The sequence below is a fragment of the Lineus longissimus genome, chromosome 13 (assembly GCF_910592395.1).
Source record: "Lineus longissimus chromosome 13, tnLinLong1.2, whole genome shotgun sequence".
Taxonomy (NCBI): Eukaryota; Metazoa; Nemertea; class Pilidiophora; order Heteronemertea; family Lineidae; genus Lineus; species Lineus longissimus.
In genome coordinates, this window is record NC_088320.1 from 2,490,464 (window position 1) to 2,507,012 (window position 16,549).

General features: G+C 41.4%; 1 protein-coding gene across 1 annotated transcript in view; it reads left to right on the top strand.

Annotated features, from left to right (window-relative positions):
• Positions 1-60: 60 nt before the first annotated feature.
• Positions 61-16,549, top strand: part of LOC135498008 (zinc transporter ZIP10-like) — a 38,791-nt gene continuing 22,302 nt past the window's right edge. Inside the window, exons 1-2 of the mRNA XM_064788121.1 lie at positions 61-197; positions 4,448-5,306. Of these exons, the coding sequence (XP_064644191.1) occupies positions 4,479-5,306 (828 nt within the window). The 5' untranslated portion in view covers positions 61-197; positions 4,448-4,478. The remainder of the gene's footprint in view (positions 198-4,447; positions 5,307-16,549) is intronic.

Sequence of the window (16,549 nt, forward strand, 5' to 3'; positions counted from 1 at the left end):
CACGAAACGTGAGGGAACCGCCATTTTGTCCAGGAAACCTTTGCACACGGTTCGCGGAGACGACGAAGTTTTGCACGAAGTTCGACCGGGATATTTAATTGAAACTCTGATATAAGTCCCGAGAATGACTCTGAGTTGTCAGATGACGGGTTGATTCGATTGACAGTGGCAAAAGGGATATCTGTGTGTGGTATTGGGTAGGTAGAGATTTTCTTCCTCCGCGAAACAAAAGGCTCTCGGCGCCATGTGATGCTCGTGTATGTGCGGCGTGTTGTGTTAACATGTGAATCATATTCATGGTTGCCGGACACGAGTTTCACGTTTTTCAAAGCCCGGCATCGGGATTCCCGTTTTTTTGCCGATTTAAAGGGACAATATAGGCAGCAGCTAGGCAGGCAAGATAAACTTACACAAGGTCACCAATAGCGGGTCTTACTCACATCTCAGGACACAGTATGTCGAAATTATTCACGATTGTACGAGGATATATATGTATGGAGTCTGCATGATATTGATATGATGAAATCTGTGAAATTGGCTCCCAGTTCCAAGTTCCTTATTCATGCCCATTTTGAAAGTTGTTATTTTGCCTGCCAATTCTTCCAGTACAGGGGCGAAAAAGGAACTGGGAGTTAGGCTAAGTATCGCCCAGTTCCAGTTCCAAATTCATATTTCTTTCAAATATTAAGGAGCGAGCATTTCGAACTGGGAAATACTCAAATAGAGTTACAAAGGTTTAAACTGACTGGTCGTTGAATCGGCAGCTAGCATTTGAATCGGGAGCTGGAGTAACAATGGGTTAAAATCTATCGATGGAGTTAACAGACTTTGAAGGGTTAATATTTGAAAGAAATTTGAATTGGGAACTGAGAAATACTTATCCTTATTCGCCCCTGTACTGGAAGTATTGGCACGCAAAATAACAACTCTCAAAATTGGCACGAATAAGGAACTGGGAACTGGGAGCTGGGAGCCAACTTCACAGACCCGATATGATGAAGGTCCGTAAGGCAGACGTTACATAGAGCTTCACGCTTCACTCCTCACGCCTCATGCTTCACGGTTCACTCGTGAACCGAAGAATTAACAAGGTATTTCAATGAGCCCTGTCACATAGGAAAAAATGAGGGCCTAAGTTGAAATGCCTTGAAATGTCAACTGTGTCTACTAGTCACTTGAATATTAATATGGCCAAATTAGCCCCTCTGCTGCTACCTGTAGTGCCCCTTTTGGGCAAATGCTCAGAAGTTTCTTGGGCTGTTTAATGTTACTACGACTACAGTTATGAAAAGCAGTAGAGTTCCAATCTGCTAACTTAGGCCAAGTATAATTCCTCCAAGCTTAGGCCTACTCCTTTTTAGTTAAAGATACAAGAGCAATAACATTATAGGGCCTATTAATGAAAAAAGCATGATGTTTACAAATTAGTCATGATGTCGGCAGGTATCCATCTATTGTCAACCTTTACCTTTTATTCAAAAAGTACCTTTTCAGTAGTAGATTCTTTTCAAGTAAAAAAGTAACTTTGGACTTTTGATAAGTTGTATTTGTCTCAAGTACTTGTTAGAAGAATGTTAAATTTACAATATATGTGCCCAAATTATTCAGGCTGAAACATAATGCATTGAGGCGCCTCTTTTTTCTGTGACGAATCACAATTGTCCCGTATGGACCAAGGGGGGTTGCCGCATCCTGAGGAAATCAGGGTTTGATGTTTGCAGGGCCAGAGAAGATAAATTTTAACCCCTGATTTCTTCAGGATAGGTTACCGTGGACTACCTGTCCTCCTGATTGAGATGACAATGTGTGATCCAGTGAGGAGTGTCATCTACAGCTGCCTTATCTCATCATTGATTGACTAAAGAGATTTTTCAGATTGAATGAGCAAGGTTGCATGTCATCGACTGTTGTCGTGAAATGAGAGCATAGTAAGGTGTAAGGGTCAATGGGTGTTATGAGCTATGCAGACTAGAAATTTTTATCGCTGCGACATAGCCATGACAACATGCCCTTGGTGTGAAATCTGAAAATCTACATCTATCTTATTCTAAATCTAAATTTATTCTGAACCAGCTGAAAAAAATCTGTGAATCACCATGCTTGAATGCATTTTATTGCATCTGATAATATTTTAAATCAAAATGCTTTGTAAGGTTATAATTGCCAATACGGTGAGTTTACAAGCAAACATCAAGGTGTGAATAGTGAAAATGACAATATGAGGCAGGTGACTACAATAATTCCCATTTCTGATGATCTCCAAACCTCATGCATTATTCTACATGTATGCTGAAGTTTATATTGATTTTGATTTTAAATGTGAATACTGAATGTTGTTTCCGCTGGCTGACAACATGTCAGGCCAAACCTGCCAGTGCCACCCAACTAAATTTTACTCAAAGATGACCTGGTTTGTAAATAGATTGTACCCTCTCCCCTAAGCCTCTTTACCCACACACACATCAAGCCACCCTCCATCCCACTGGCAGCTTTGTTTGAAGTATCCAACCTATCCTGACAGCCCGCTTATTATTTGCCAAAATATGTAGTACTACAGTAGAACCTCTCTATTAAGGACATCCTCGGGACTGACAAGTGCTGTCCTTAATAGAGAGGTGTCCTAATTAGAGAGGTCAAATTGAAAGGAAACTACCAATTTGGGACCAAAACTAGTGTCCAAAATAGAGAGGTTGTCCTAATTAGAGGTGTCCACTAAGGGAGGTTCCACTGTACTTGTCTTGTCAACTACCAAAGATTACAACGATTTATTTTTGATACTACATGGTACATGCAACTGTAAGTGTATTTAAGGGAATCCATGGAGCCTGGGTCATATCCCCATCTTCCCAAAACAAAACACTGAGCCACAGATGATCACAGGAAGCTTTCTTGGAGCCTTGTCTATAAAGTAGCATTCAGAATAATGGGAATGTTCGCTGTCTAACTTGTTGTTTGTAATATCGATGTCTATCATTAATTATGTGTGAAATTGTTAATTCTAAATGCCGACCGCATGTGAAAGGCAAAGATGGGCTGGGCTTATTTCATTGATTTAATTTAATCAAATATTCTAATTCTTTTAAAATCCAACGAGATGTGAGTGCCAGCTGTACAATAGACACTGTGCATACATGAATAAATAGAATGAATAGAAATCCCTCCATACAAGTGTATCTCCCAAGATGACAATATGGGAAGAATTTGTGACTGTAACAAACGAAACAGCTATGAATCTCTTTTGGGCTTAGTTCAGGGGTGGGCCTGCCCTCCCCCCAAGATAGAGTTCAGTGCCAAAATCTTCACTATCTATTCATCTGAATTCTGATTGTAAAATGTATACCAGTTGTGTTGTGATTTTTAGATAGTTTGTAAAAAATCCATTACCAAAATCATCTATTCATCTGATTGTAAAATGTATACCATTTGAGTTGTGATTTTTAGATAGTTTGTAAAAATCAATATGATTATTTTTACAATCTGCCTATGGCACTATACTGCCACCATCAGCACATACAACATACACCTACTCAATGTTAGGAATCCATAGCACACCAACAGTTGGCAGAGTGCTATATGTTCCCATTTTCACATTGAAAGGAGAAGTTATCAGGTCAACTCTGGCATGAGGACATTTGCATGAATGCTGAACGGCATTGTTTGGGCTTGGCTGTTGTGTACAGTGTATGCACGCTTTCCTAGGCTTAGAAAGTCTTTTCTGGATCTTGTTTACTTTCCCGGTTTGCTTTGCAAGCAAAAATCTGCGTTGTTCACATGCCAACAACGGGTGTTTCCATTTTCTAGAACAGCTGCTGTGTTTCACATGGCTCTTCCTTTGACTGTACACAGCCATTGTTTCATCTTTGTGTCAATTCAATCAATGAAAATGTCAATAAAGGTGCAACTTCCTTTGGTACTGTCAAGGAGATAAGACCAATGATATCGACTTTTTCTTTTGAAAATAGGTGTAGTGCATGGGATGACTAATGTGACACTGATAAAATTCCCAACTATGCTTCACATGACAACATGCAGAATACCAGATAACTCATCAAGTGTTTTTTCCATAAATTCTCAATAAATTATTCATAAAAATCCTGCGCAGTTCTCCGATTCGTACGCATGCACTTATATTTTAGTTGTTGGCTGACACTTGAAAGTGACATAGTTGCAACTTTAGACTGAATATTTTGTGTTTTTCCCATTTTGCCTTTGTTACGAAATGTGAAGCACGTCATGTAGTGGACCAGTAAAAAAAATTTCCTGTTTCAGCTCAATACAGTCAAATTCTTTAATCAGACTGCTCGTGGCTTCTGGGGCTTAGCAGTTTGTGGGTGCAGTACTCTTTAGCCAGGGATTGGTGAGCGTTCTCTATCACTTTATGCTGCATCTTAAAGCACGATTACATCCAGGTCTTATTCTCATGGAATTCTGTTTTGTGTCATTTCAGATCTGCCACGAAGTTTACATCGCTGATTTACATGGGAACAAAAATAGAAATGTGCGGGAAAGTCAGCCGACAATATTGCATTATCTGTCTGATGCTACTTGCATTCCACGCAAAAGTGCGCTTGTGCGAGACTAATGCTACAACCGTAGGATCGCCGAGTAACGCAGGGGTCGAGAATAGAACTGCAGTATTCACAGGCCAGGCCACTGGTAGCACGGCTGGGGGCGACGAAGTCACTACAGCAGCGGAGACAATCTCAGATCAAGTCTCGCACAATGCGGGCTATCAATCGACGGAACCAAACGTTCGAAAATCAGACCAAGAGCCTCAGGAAAAACAGGAAATGTTCCTGAAATTAATTTTTGATAAGTACGGGAAAGATGGGACAATATCTTACGAGGGGTTTGAACATTTGATGGTGAGCCTCGGGCTGGGGAATATTAAAATTGCGCATGCGTTGGATGATCATTGGAACAAAGACCAAGGTCAGTTCAAGGAGTTTCATGAGGACCACAAGCATCCCTTGGACAGTGGGGAGGGCGACAGCCATGACCATGATCATGATCACGACCATGCGTCACATGACCACAACAACCACGTGCACAGTTCAACTGAAACTGACGATTATGACGATTATGACGATTATGGCTTTCTCTCTGATATCTTCTACGAAGATTTACCGACGGCTACTCCCGGTGTTACCAATGCGAAATCAAAACCAGAACGCTCAGCATTTGATCAGCTCAAGCCTGATGGTGTCACAACGTCTTCAACCAAGCAGGAGGTGACAACACAAGGTATGAAGACGACATCAGCAGACACTGCAACGAGAGGTTCGCAAGATTCAGAATACTCTAAGGTAGGTTTCTATTTTCAAATTACTGTTAACACCAATTACTTTGCGTGCTGACAAGAAGAGGAATGCGGCCTGAAAACCAGAATCAAGTTTGGACATACTCAGCTTGTCGGACTTTAGCGGCGTTAAGATTCTTTACTCAAAACAAGCTAAAAATATAATAAAGACTTATGAATCTTTTCATGACAGAAAAGCAATTACATTGGTAATGTTATGCTTGGATATCTTAAGGTTTTTCCTCCCCCACTTTGGTCTAAAGTAGTGAGAGAGGCAACTGTAACATTCTTTCATGAAGCGATTACAGGTAGGCTACTTCTACATGTACCATCAACAACAGTATGGCTTCACGTTTCAAGGTGTTGCCTAGCTAAGAAGCTTCCATCTGCATCAGTGTACACTGAAGTTCAAGGTTGGTCTGAGAACTTTGTGATCATACAAAATGTACACCATCAACAGCGAGATGATGTGTGGTGATCTGAATGCTCCTGGTCCAAGCAAAGGCATCACTGAAGTCACGATGGTCTGTTCCCTGAAAGCTAACTGATTTCGCTTTTACTATGAATCCAACTGTAAGGGGAAGTCAGTGGCTTGGTGATATGAGTGCTGCGCTCATAAACAGAAAGTCGTGGGTTCGACTCTTCTTAGAAGAATCACCAGTCACCGTTTCATCTTTGTGAAGCATGTCATGGAATGCAAAATTAGACATTAACCTCTGAATGACACTCGGGAGATTTGCCAGTGAGCTTTATCACTACTTTGGGACAATGAGTTATAGGGCAGTGAAAGTAGTGTTGACCAAAATGTCATCTACGATGAGGACGTTAGTGCGGCTTTATACTCTGGTTGATTGCCATTACTTATTCAAATGGAAGTTGGCCCCTATTCTATAGTGCTACTGTAAACCATGAAAAGTTTGCAAGCATTTAGATTTTGCAAATGTATTGTCAGTTGCAAACTTTCAAAAAGTGCAAACTGTTTATGCAAAAACCAGATACATTTGGATGTGACAAATCGTCAAGGAAATGATTGTCAATACTGTTCTCCACTTTGGTAAAAGATTGAGAACTTGTCAGAGAGTGCCTTCCTCTCTGCTCTTCACGAATCCAACAAAAATATGGATCAATTAAGTTCACCAGGAGTAGACTGGCACACAAAATACCTCATTTTGACCATCAGTCTTTATCCACAGTGTCGACTGCAGTAGGCCATTTATAAAGTTACTGCCCATCACTCCCAGCAACCTTCCTCTAACCAATAACATGTCCTGCCCGTAAATCAAACCGTTGGACCGGCAGGAAATCTCTCGTACATCACCCAAACATCGTTTAATGTGAAATATTCTGATTTCATTACTGATACCGTCCCGCTGATTCATGTCATGTGATAAATGCTTTCCCTGTCACATGTACATCCTCGGCCACGCTTGAATAGACTAGTTTCGTGGATTTTGACTTTTGCTTTCTGACAGAATCGAGAATGGTCAAGGGATGCTATCGAAACAAAATGGAGATGAGGTTATCTGTGGCCATCTTGACATGACATGTGTTGGTCTGGCCGAGTGGTTCTATCAGTCTGGCATGCTTCCAGCAGAGGCTTTGTTTGCCCAACTCGCTTATCTTTTGATTCAGTGTTAGGATGAGTTCCCAAAGAAAGGAATTACTCATAAAAGAAACATTGAAGAGGTAACAGAGATTATCTCTGACTTATAATTTCCTGGACATGCCTAATGGAATAGATCTTACATGTCTTTTAAGGCGATGCTGTTCCAGGGACTAAACCGGCTGAACATATACCACTCAGTCTTTGTTCCAAGGGTGGTTTTGATGTTTGACTATAAGACCATTTGCTAGCCCTAAGGTTGCTCTCAGAGACTGTCACGTTCCTTGAGTAATCTTTGGTGTGTTTTTTACCATACAGCAGCTGCGTTGCATTTGTTTCTTTTTCCTCAAATCTTTTTGAAGCCTTCTTTTTAAAATTTCAACAGACATGACGAGACATTACATTTGTAGGCTTCAGTTTCTATTAAGTTTTTACAAAATATCTAAAGTATGATGCTGACACCATGCACAACTCGCTAAACGGGTCCTTGCAATCATCAACAATGCATATTCTCTGGACCCTGGGAACAAGTGCTGTCGCAAATTTTCTGATTTCAAATTTCCATCACAATTGCACATTTCCGATTTTCAGCGTAAGGCATCCGTTACCTTTATTCTGCCCTGGTAGCTGATCCCTCCTTCACTCCAGGACACAATGCAAAGCGGGATTACATCGGGTCAGATACAGCGATCATGAATATTACCCATAATCCCACATGTTGTGTCTCGCATTGGAATCAGAGAATTACTAAAAAGGATTGTTTATTAACCCTTTAAAACATTGAAATTGTTATCTTTCTTCATAATCAGATGGTTTGCGAAAGCCCGAAATTGCCTGCACTTGTCTACAACCGACTATACGAAACGGCATTTTGAAAAGTGCATATAGCGAAACGTGACATTTGGATTTGCGTCCTATTTGCATGTCCTAAGTGAAGTATGCTCCTCTGTTTCTGGGAGCTTGTCTAATTCTATTATAAGGAGGGTACATGACCTGTTGCTGTCTCCATAAAACAATTACTCATTCTATTTGAGGTATTTGAAATGGTCAGTTGCTCTTGATGAATAGTACATGATGATTTGTATGTTTGTCATATTAGATCCCAACTGATGGAGGGGTGACTTGTACTGCTATTGTGATAATAGCCACCTCTATTCACCATTTATTGCCCAATCAAATGATTTATGTCCTTAACGAGTCTCTCAGCGACAAAATGACCGAACTTTTCACCTGACTGCGCAAACATCTTGCAAAATCACTGTGCCGGAAAATATCCCTAAATGCTCGCAGAATATGATCAGAGAGGATAATGACAAACATAGCTTTCAGACAGGGAAGAAAATTATCTTTTGCCCACCGCAATGTAAACAGACGTAATGAGGCGTGTTTACCCATGATCCTCTGTGTTTGATGGCTGGATATCAGTATGGCGGTAAGTGTCCGCCGCAGGGCTGCAGACGGGAAACATAGGTTTGTTTGAAAGGGGGTCATTAACTCATGATTGAGCAGAGACAAAGAGCAGGTGATCGGGGAAGAAACAATTTTTTTTGGTTGATGTAATCGGTTGAGAGCTGATAAGAATTTTTGCAAGATATTTGCCCTCAAGTTTTTGAAGTGGTTTTGATGAGAGAAGACTTGTCTTCAGTTGAGATCGTGGTAAATTGAACACCAAGGGGATCGTAGGTTGGTGCATTACTGATTCTGGCAGAGGAGAAAGTTTATGTTTTTGAACAATTATACGAGTTTGTTCCCGCAGGAAGTTTTCTGGACCACTTTGTATCCCTGGACGAAAGTTCAACTTCTTTGTAGACAAGACGTCATTCTGTCAACATGATTCAGTGAAGACTGGAAATTCTGCCACAGTACCACACTGATGGAAGTTTCTGAACTAAGATGTTTTGGAACAGAATCCGGATGTAGTCTCGCTCACTTGTGGTATAAAGCATGTGCAACATCATCACAAGGTGTCATTGGCCGTCTCAAGGGTGCCACAAGATGCAGCAATATGCACAGACACCCCTCAAGGGTGAATACTGCAACACCAAATTGAGGTAGGACATGATGATTAGTGCAAGCAGATACTATCGAAACACCAAGAAGGCATCTGTCGTTACGGTAATGATAACTAATAAACGTTACAGCCTGGGGCCTCCGTCATCAAGGGCTGCACGCGATCAGATGTGATGCCGAATCGTTTTGATGAGGGCCGGATTAGACACGACTCAATCCCGTTAAGACACGGATCTGGCGTTAAGTGCAGCAAAGGTCGATAGGTCAATACTACGGCGGGTTGCGCGTGGTATTGACAAGGGTGGGATTAGCCGCGTTGAAGGGTGAGTGATTTGTCTGCAATGAGATTGGGCCAATATTGTCGGGCTCAGCAAACAGCTTGAACTCTTGCTGTTGATTTCCTGCTGAGTTCCATGATTTATTGGCGGTGAGCACTCTTGTGTGATATTTTGGCCACTTTCCAAATAAGACGGCCCGTCAAAGGCAGTCGAGCATTTCCCCGATATGACTTGGTCCATTGTCAGCCACTGTACGTCCCACATGAACCTCAAGATTTCCTGGTGCATTTTGGAGGTTTCAACAGCAGTGTTTGCCATGAAATAATAAATAGGCCATGTAGATGGTATTGACAGCAATGGGATTATAGCCGTGGTTAGCGGGAAATGATTTGTCAGGAGTGAGATTGGACATGGTTCAGAAGGTCCTTGAATTATCCTCAATGACTTTCCTGTTGTTAAATTGGGGGCCCAAGTTCTCGATAACAATCTGCCTAGGCGAAGAAGGAAAGTCAGATTCAAGTCAAAATGCTGTTGATTCTTTCCTGTGCGCCTGTGGTGAATTGAGCCAATTTTTGACATCTCTGGATTCAGTGCAAATCAGGCAAATTTTTCCAGTTTCATACCCTCTTCTCTCGTACGTCTCTTGGTGCTCCTGGCTCAAAAAGCTCTTGAGAATCACATTGATGCATGGCGTAATTGGACAACTTTTGCTTGGTGACTCGCATTTCTTGCTTCTTTCCTAGTGCTAGAAAACCACTTGGTTGACGCAGAGTTCAACTTCCTCATTAACGGTAATTTGAATGCAAGGAGCATACCGATCCTCCACAGGTCTTGCCTCCTATGATCTCAAGGCTGACGAGGGCGCTCAAGTCTCTCAGGGTACCCTCAACTGCATACGAGCAATTGTTATCTCAATTTGATCAAATTTTATGGTTTACAGTCAGTATTGCCACACAGATGAGCAATTTCTGTTGCTGTGATCTGCAATATTCATTGCTGAGCGTGCACCAAAGAGATCTCTCGTCGGGTAAAATCGGAATCGTTGGGTTTGACATTGGTTGCAGGTTGCAGCAATTGAGATTGCTCGTCCGGGCGGAACTTGTGCGTAGACCACATTAACACGATACCATTCCTCATGTTACAATCAACCAATGGGTAAACAGACGCGATTCAATAATCATCTCATGTGTCGGAGTTTCGTCCCCGGTCATAAGATCCACATCTTTGATTGTTCGAGCTTACGCCATTGTTCACTCATCCCCCCTGAAGAAAAGGCCACCACAGTGATTGTCTTGATAAAAGAAGGCTTAGAAGAGGTATGGAAGAGAAGCCTTCAAGTTTACGGAGAAGTGTTCTTAGTAGTTCTTAGAAGTTATCAAATGATCAGGGATTTGAGAGAGGGAAGATGATAACATGGTTGATATGACAGTGTACCATGATCTCACGTACCGCAGGTTAAAACTGTGGGGATCCCCAACTCGTAATGTTTCATGCTCATCTATCAAACATGTCAAAGGAGGATCATTTGAGCAAGAAAAATGACCACAGAGTGATGGTGATATCCTCCCGTCGGGCAACATGGCCCAGTTATTTGGTCAGCTGAACTAGGTGAGCCTGGTGCAAAATCAAGACACCATTCAGCAATTCAGTTTTACAGATTAGGCTCCCATTTTGGCTTCAAGGTCCTTGGAATGGTTCAGATCATGAAAAAATCACTTCCGGGATCTATAAATGTAGTATGTTTTCATCATTACTTAATTGAAGGCGTTTGAAGGAACTTGCAACAAAAGTAAGGTACATCTAGAGTGTCAACCTCTGCTCATGGTTCGTCTAGTAAATAACCTTGATCATCTTTTCATCTCTTGATGTACCAAGTTGTTTTCATTTCCTGGATGGTGAGTTTCCTTAAAAAAAACATATTTTATTGAGTATTTCATCGCAATAAAAACTGATGAGGTGAAGTATATTTGCCTATTTTACATCCTGCCTCTCATTTCCTTGATGGCAAAGGTGTCTCTGCCTGTGAAAAAGGAAACTTCTTGGCCTTGACGATGTCACAAAAGAATTGATCATCAAACCTGAAGAAGAAAAAAAACACTCGGAAATTGCTTCCCTGAAAAGTGGTACGAGTTTATATCCGGACAACATGTATCACCTCTATGGTATATTTCTACTGAATTTAGTCATTGAAATGGATGAAAAAAGTAGAAATTGACGTGGAGAAATTAGTCACGGTTCACTTCTAGCTTGGCACGAGATTTACATACAACTTGTTCTTGAGATGCTTTTTGCCACAGATCTTTAAAAATGAAAACATTGGCGAATTTCGTTACCAACTATGAAAGACACATTGACGATATCATTCATACAAAATATCCAAAAAGATTTGATCTTACACGGTTCAACCCTGGAATAACAGCCACCAGATATGTGTGTTTGGCGTGTTTAGATTAACGTACTGCGCAATTACCTCCTCTCAAAAGAGAAATTCGGAGGAGAATTTTTACAGTACACTTGCCACGACCTGCAGAGAAATGATAGCTCCAGTGGCTCGTACATTCATTTGTAGACGATTGTGATGTGTTTTCCGAGCACGGTGCGTACCTCGGGGACCAATTTGCGATGTTGAAAGAGATCGGGGTGGCATGACTTACTGTGATAAACATGACAAATGAAACAGCATAATGCTGCTTTTCGCAAGATTTACTGGTAGGCGGTAGCATCAAGATGAGGCGGAGCACGTGCGGGGTTAAGTCGGTGGTTTTGTTGCTGAGAATGTGATGAGAATACCCTGTCGTCTGGACCTGCCATTCGGTTCATGTAGAGTCGTGCATTGGCCATGTTGGTTTTCTTGGCTGTTGTTGTTGTTGTTGTTGTTGTTGTTGTTGTTGAGTGTTTTGCCTCAAAACTCATGATCATACCACAATCCTTCCATGATTTCCAAGTCTCTGTAGGCGTTTAGTTCAGTAGCCTCAGTCTCCTTACACAAACCCTGGTAGTCGAGCACGAACCAACTCACAAAGCCATCGATCATTTCCTTATCGCCACCCCCTACCGCCAACGCTGACAATATTGCGTGACTGACATCAAGAAGACACAATAAAGTTGTGACTCACCAAACAATCTGAGGTGGAAAATATCATCAATTACAAATTGAACCTTGGAGATATCTATGGCTATCCTTCATCCATGGAAATGAGCGCAATAAAAAGTAATACTGGTATCCGTCGTATGTTTAGAAAACCCTTGCTCATGTTGTTGCTAAAAGTGGTCCCTTTCCTTTTCTTGGGTGACAGTTTGGCTTGGTTATTGATTGGTTCAATGAAGATCTGATGACGACCAGAAGCAGTAGAATCAAGGGATAGATCACTGTGGGACATTTTAAAAATTTACATGTTGTGACACTGAACTCTAATCACTATCGCCATCAAGGACTGTCCACAGCAGCCGGTTTGGTGAGTCGCTTGGTATTTTAAAAGGGGGTGCAAAGGCAATTTGCCAGGGTTTCATCTCCAGTGTAGTTATCAGGCAGCCAGGCCTCTAGTTTACACTTCATTGAGTTAACCTTTCAAATGGTATCAACATTCGAGTTCTTCGATCATCCCGCTTTGACAGATATTCTAAAACGCCTCAGTTAGTTTTTAGCGTGAAAGACCAATGTATTGGTGCGAACGCAAGGAAATCACGGTGCGGGGTGTGTCCCAAATGATGTATTAATTGAGAAGCCTGATATGTCCTGACTCAAGGTGTCATCCCATTGTTACTTTACCGGGGATTTGCCCCTTCAGCTTAACCGAGGACTATGTTCAAGAATGTGTCAGTGGAGCTATGCCGGGCTGTCTCCAATCGCTTCCGGCCGATGGACCAATTTGATATCATTTCGATTTCCTGTCCAAAGGGCGAAATTTGATTTGTCAAGGGATTTTGTTCCGGTGACTTGGTCAACGAATGTCTAACAACGTTTTCAAGATTGAATTGTGAATTTGTCAGAGAATTTCATCATGCTTTTGGATATTTATTGCTGACAAGTACTTGGTCATGTTCCTGTACAGTTCATACCTTGCCACTTATGCCAGGAATTGCATATTGAGCTTCTATTACTACTAGATGCTAGGCCATTTGAACAGACGCCATTCGACCTGCACAGCATATTCACAACAGGTTTCACATGCCATGGTTTCCGTTGTCGAACTTTGAAGATGATCCTTGTAAATGGGAAAAAGCGGTCAATTGGCCACGCATAATTATCTTGAACAGGTATAACGACCTAAAAAGTGTCAGGAAGAGCTCCCTAACCTCATATTATTGTAGAGTCTACAAAGAGATGAATTTGGTAATATAATGTGAAAATGTCACATCTCACCATGGTCTTGCACATTTGCAACGAAGGGTTACTCTTATGGAAATTCTTAGGATGGCTGAGCTCGGCAAAAAAGTGCACTTAGCAATTTATGGCCGACTGGTGTCCTTCGTGTATTATCTTCCCCATGAAAGAAATCTTCAGTTTGACCAAAAAACTTTCTTTGCCAGAAACATCCCTGGTTGTCTACATCTCATCCATCGTCGTGTTTTTTCTGCGTCAGCTGTGGAAATATTTTGTTCGTTTCGTGTCTCAGGTGGTCCCGTGGGCAATTAGGGCAAGAAACCCTATACTTGTAGTTCGAAATGGGAAAAACCAATTGGAGACTTCCTCAGTTGTTTAGAATATTGCTGTCACTTTCATGTGATTGGACTAGTTTAAAGTCAGGTCATTGTAAAGTTCAACGTCAATTCTTGACATGGCAAAGTGGAACTCCCTTTCAACCTTATCATCTGTCAGTGTATGTTTTAGGCCGAAGTTACATAGACCTCATTCGTTCATTTACCACGAGTCACTTTCCGGGTTTTTCTTTCATTCCTCGATGAATGCACGCCTCAAGGCCGTGCTTTTACAGGGGAACGAAAGCAAAAGGGGAAAATGAGTCCTGGGAAATGAACGAATGAGGTCTATGTAACTTCGGCCTTAGAGGCATTTTTCAGGGAACGCCACCTTTCCCAGTTGGTTTGGTTCAAATTGCCTAAAAGCATCAACTCGCCACAAATAGATAAGATAAAAAGTTCGATTAGAGCTTCTGGCAATCTGAACTCAATATCTGCCATTAGACGAAAGCCAAAATGAAATTTTGCGACTATAAATTGCTTTGGGGGTTATGAAACCCACAGAAGTATGCGTTGGTCTTCAAATCTAACAGAATTTGAAGTTTGCAAACACGGTTACAAACTCACTAACTTGAGTTGTGAGACCCCGTGGGTGACTCTGTCCTGCACCAAGCGTCAGTTGCTGCATGCTGTTTGTCTACTTGAGTCCAACTGCTATCTATCATGATGATTAGCTGTTAATTGTTTTGTCACTGTGCTCGCAGCTTTGAGTATTTGACCAGGAGTGAACCACCTCTTCAGTGACAACTGCCCAGCCAAAATATAAGTAAATCTTTATGATATACTAGGAGTTTTCCTGATATTCATAAAACATAAATGTAGATGACGATACATTTTAGGAAAAACGTATCTGGTGAATTCTCTTCATCCCTGCAAAACAACAAGTAATCAATCAACTTCCAGCTCCTCTTGTGTATACAGCGGTCCAATTTAATTAGAGTGTGATATCCTTGGAATTAAAAGAGCTCCTTCCGTTATTTGATTACTTTCTAACCTGGGATGACTCCACTGGTCCCAGAGGCAATTAAATTGGGAAGAGAAATGTTTCATTTCAGATCACTAAGTCATGTTGTTTTATCTTGTATGCTGCAGTCATCAGTCAGGTTTTTCTCCAGACCTAGACATTAATGCAATAGATGTAGGTCTTACCATTTGATCGAAACACTGGCATCACATCGAGCCAGTTTGCCCTTGCTATCTCTGTACAGTTCAGTAAGGACTATCTGCCATTCAGTTCTACGACTGTCACGAAGTGTCTTTCTAATCGCCAAGGTCATCTCGTCCGATTGTCGTCCCAAAGGAAGGAAAATAAATTTATGATTTTACGGGGACGGAAGATCGATTTGCGTTGTCTCTTCTGTCATCCAGAAGCTGTCTCACTGGGGAATGCTTCATTTACACGAGCTTGCAGCATCATTCGAACTGTTTGGAGATCCAGCTAGACAGTTGAGTCTAAGTGAACTGTTTAAAGTTAATCGAACATTAAGGAGGTTGAAATGCCTGGCAGGGGCTCTCAATCAACACTACCACAGGACTGGCACTGAAATTTCACAAAACTCTCTCTCCCTGCAACGGCATAAGAAACAATATCTTTGTAGTTGCTGATATGGCGCAGGGAAACAGGGATGTTACTCCCGACAAGTCCTGTAGCTCCACGAGTTAACGGAGCCAAAAAAGGAGCATCTTTTTCTCAGTGGTGGCTGAATCGATCTTCGATATCTGGGCTTGGTAAAGCAGGGCAACATCTGTCCCGACTGACGGAGTAATTGACACCATCGTGTTGACCTGTGGGTTATTGGAAATTGTGGAAGCTGCTGTAAAATTAGCTTCAGGGTGACAGATGGGGAAATGTGGAATTTGGCTAAGGCAGCCGAAAAAGCGAGTACTGATGTGCATTTTGGAAAGCTAAGTGTGAACTAACAATCCTGATGTTCAAACTAAGCTTGCTTGGTATCAGATTTGAACTTTTGATGAATCTAATACCGCACTTCTGCCATTCCAATCCATAAATCGTACTTTGCCAGTTCTTTAAATCAAAGACTTGACTTGTGGACAATGGATACAATGTTCACGTTTCAACGAATCTAGATTATTTTGTTTATATTTCACATTTTTGTAAGTACATTGTAGTCAAAAAATACAACTTATGTTATGTGCTGACGGTTTTATATGCTGGTTTTTCTCATTGATGAATGAAAAGAATTGGAACAAGTGATTTATGAATTGGCTTTGATGAGTGGTTTGAACTGATTCACCCCAGCGATCTTAATCGTATGCTGCGACAAAAATCGCCAAGAGTGTACGCCGTCTGCTCAAGTTTAGGCTTGTATGCTTGTACTGAATGAACGTCTATCATGTCTACACCCATTACAGAGATACAATCAAGGATTAATGAATGATGTAACATTTAGGGAATTGTCGAAAGAGGCCGATTCGAGATTGATTAGATTGTGGTTACGTCAGACAGCGGACAGTTGCCTCGTGGGTCTATGCCCCAGTTCGTTTTCAGCGAAATTGCCCACAGGCAATTATGCCATTTTCCTCTCGAGTTTTATTTGTGCCTAAATAATAAATTAACGACATGGAATAGTATGGGAAAGTTTCACAGACCGATTAACGAATGTGAAAAGTGAATGTCATTAGGTCACGTTTTGGTATTTT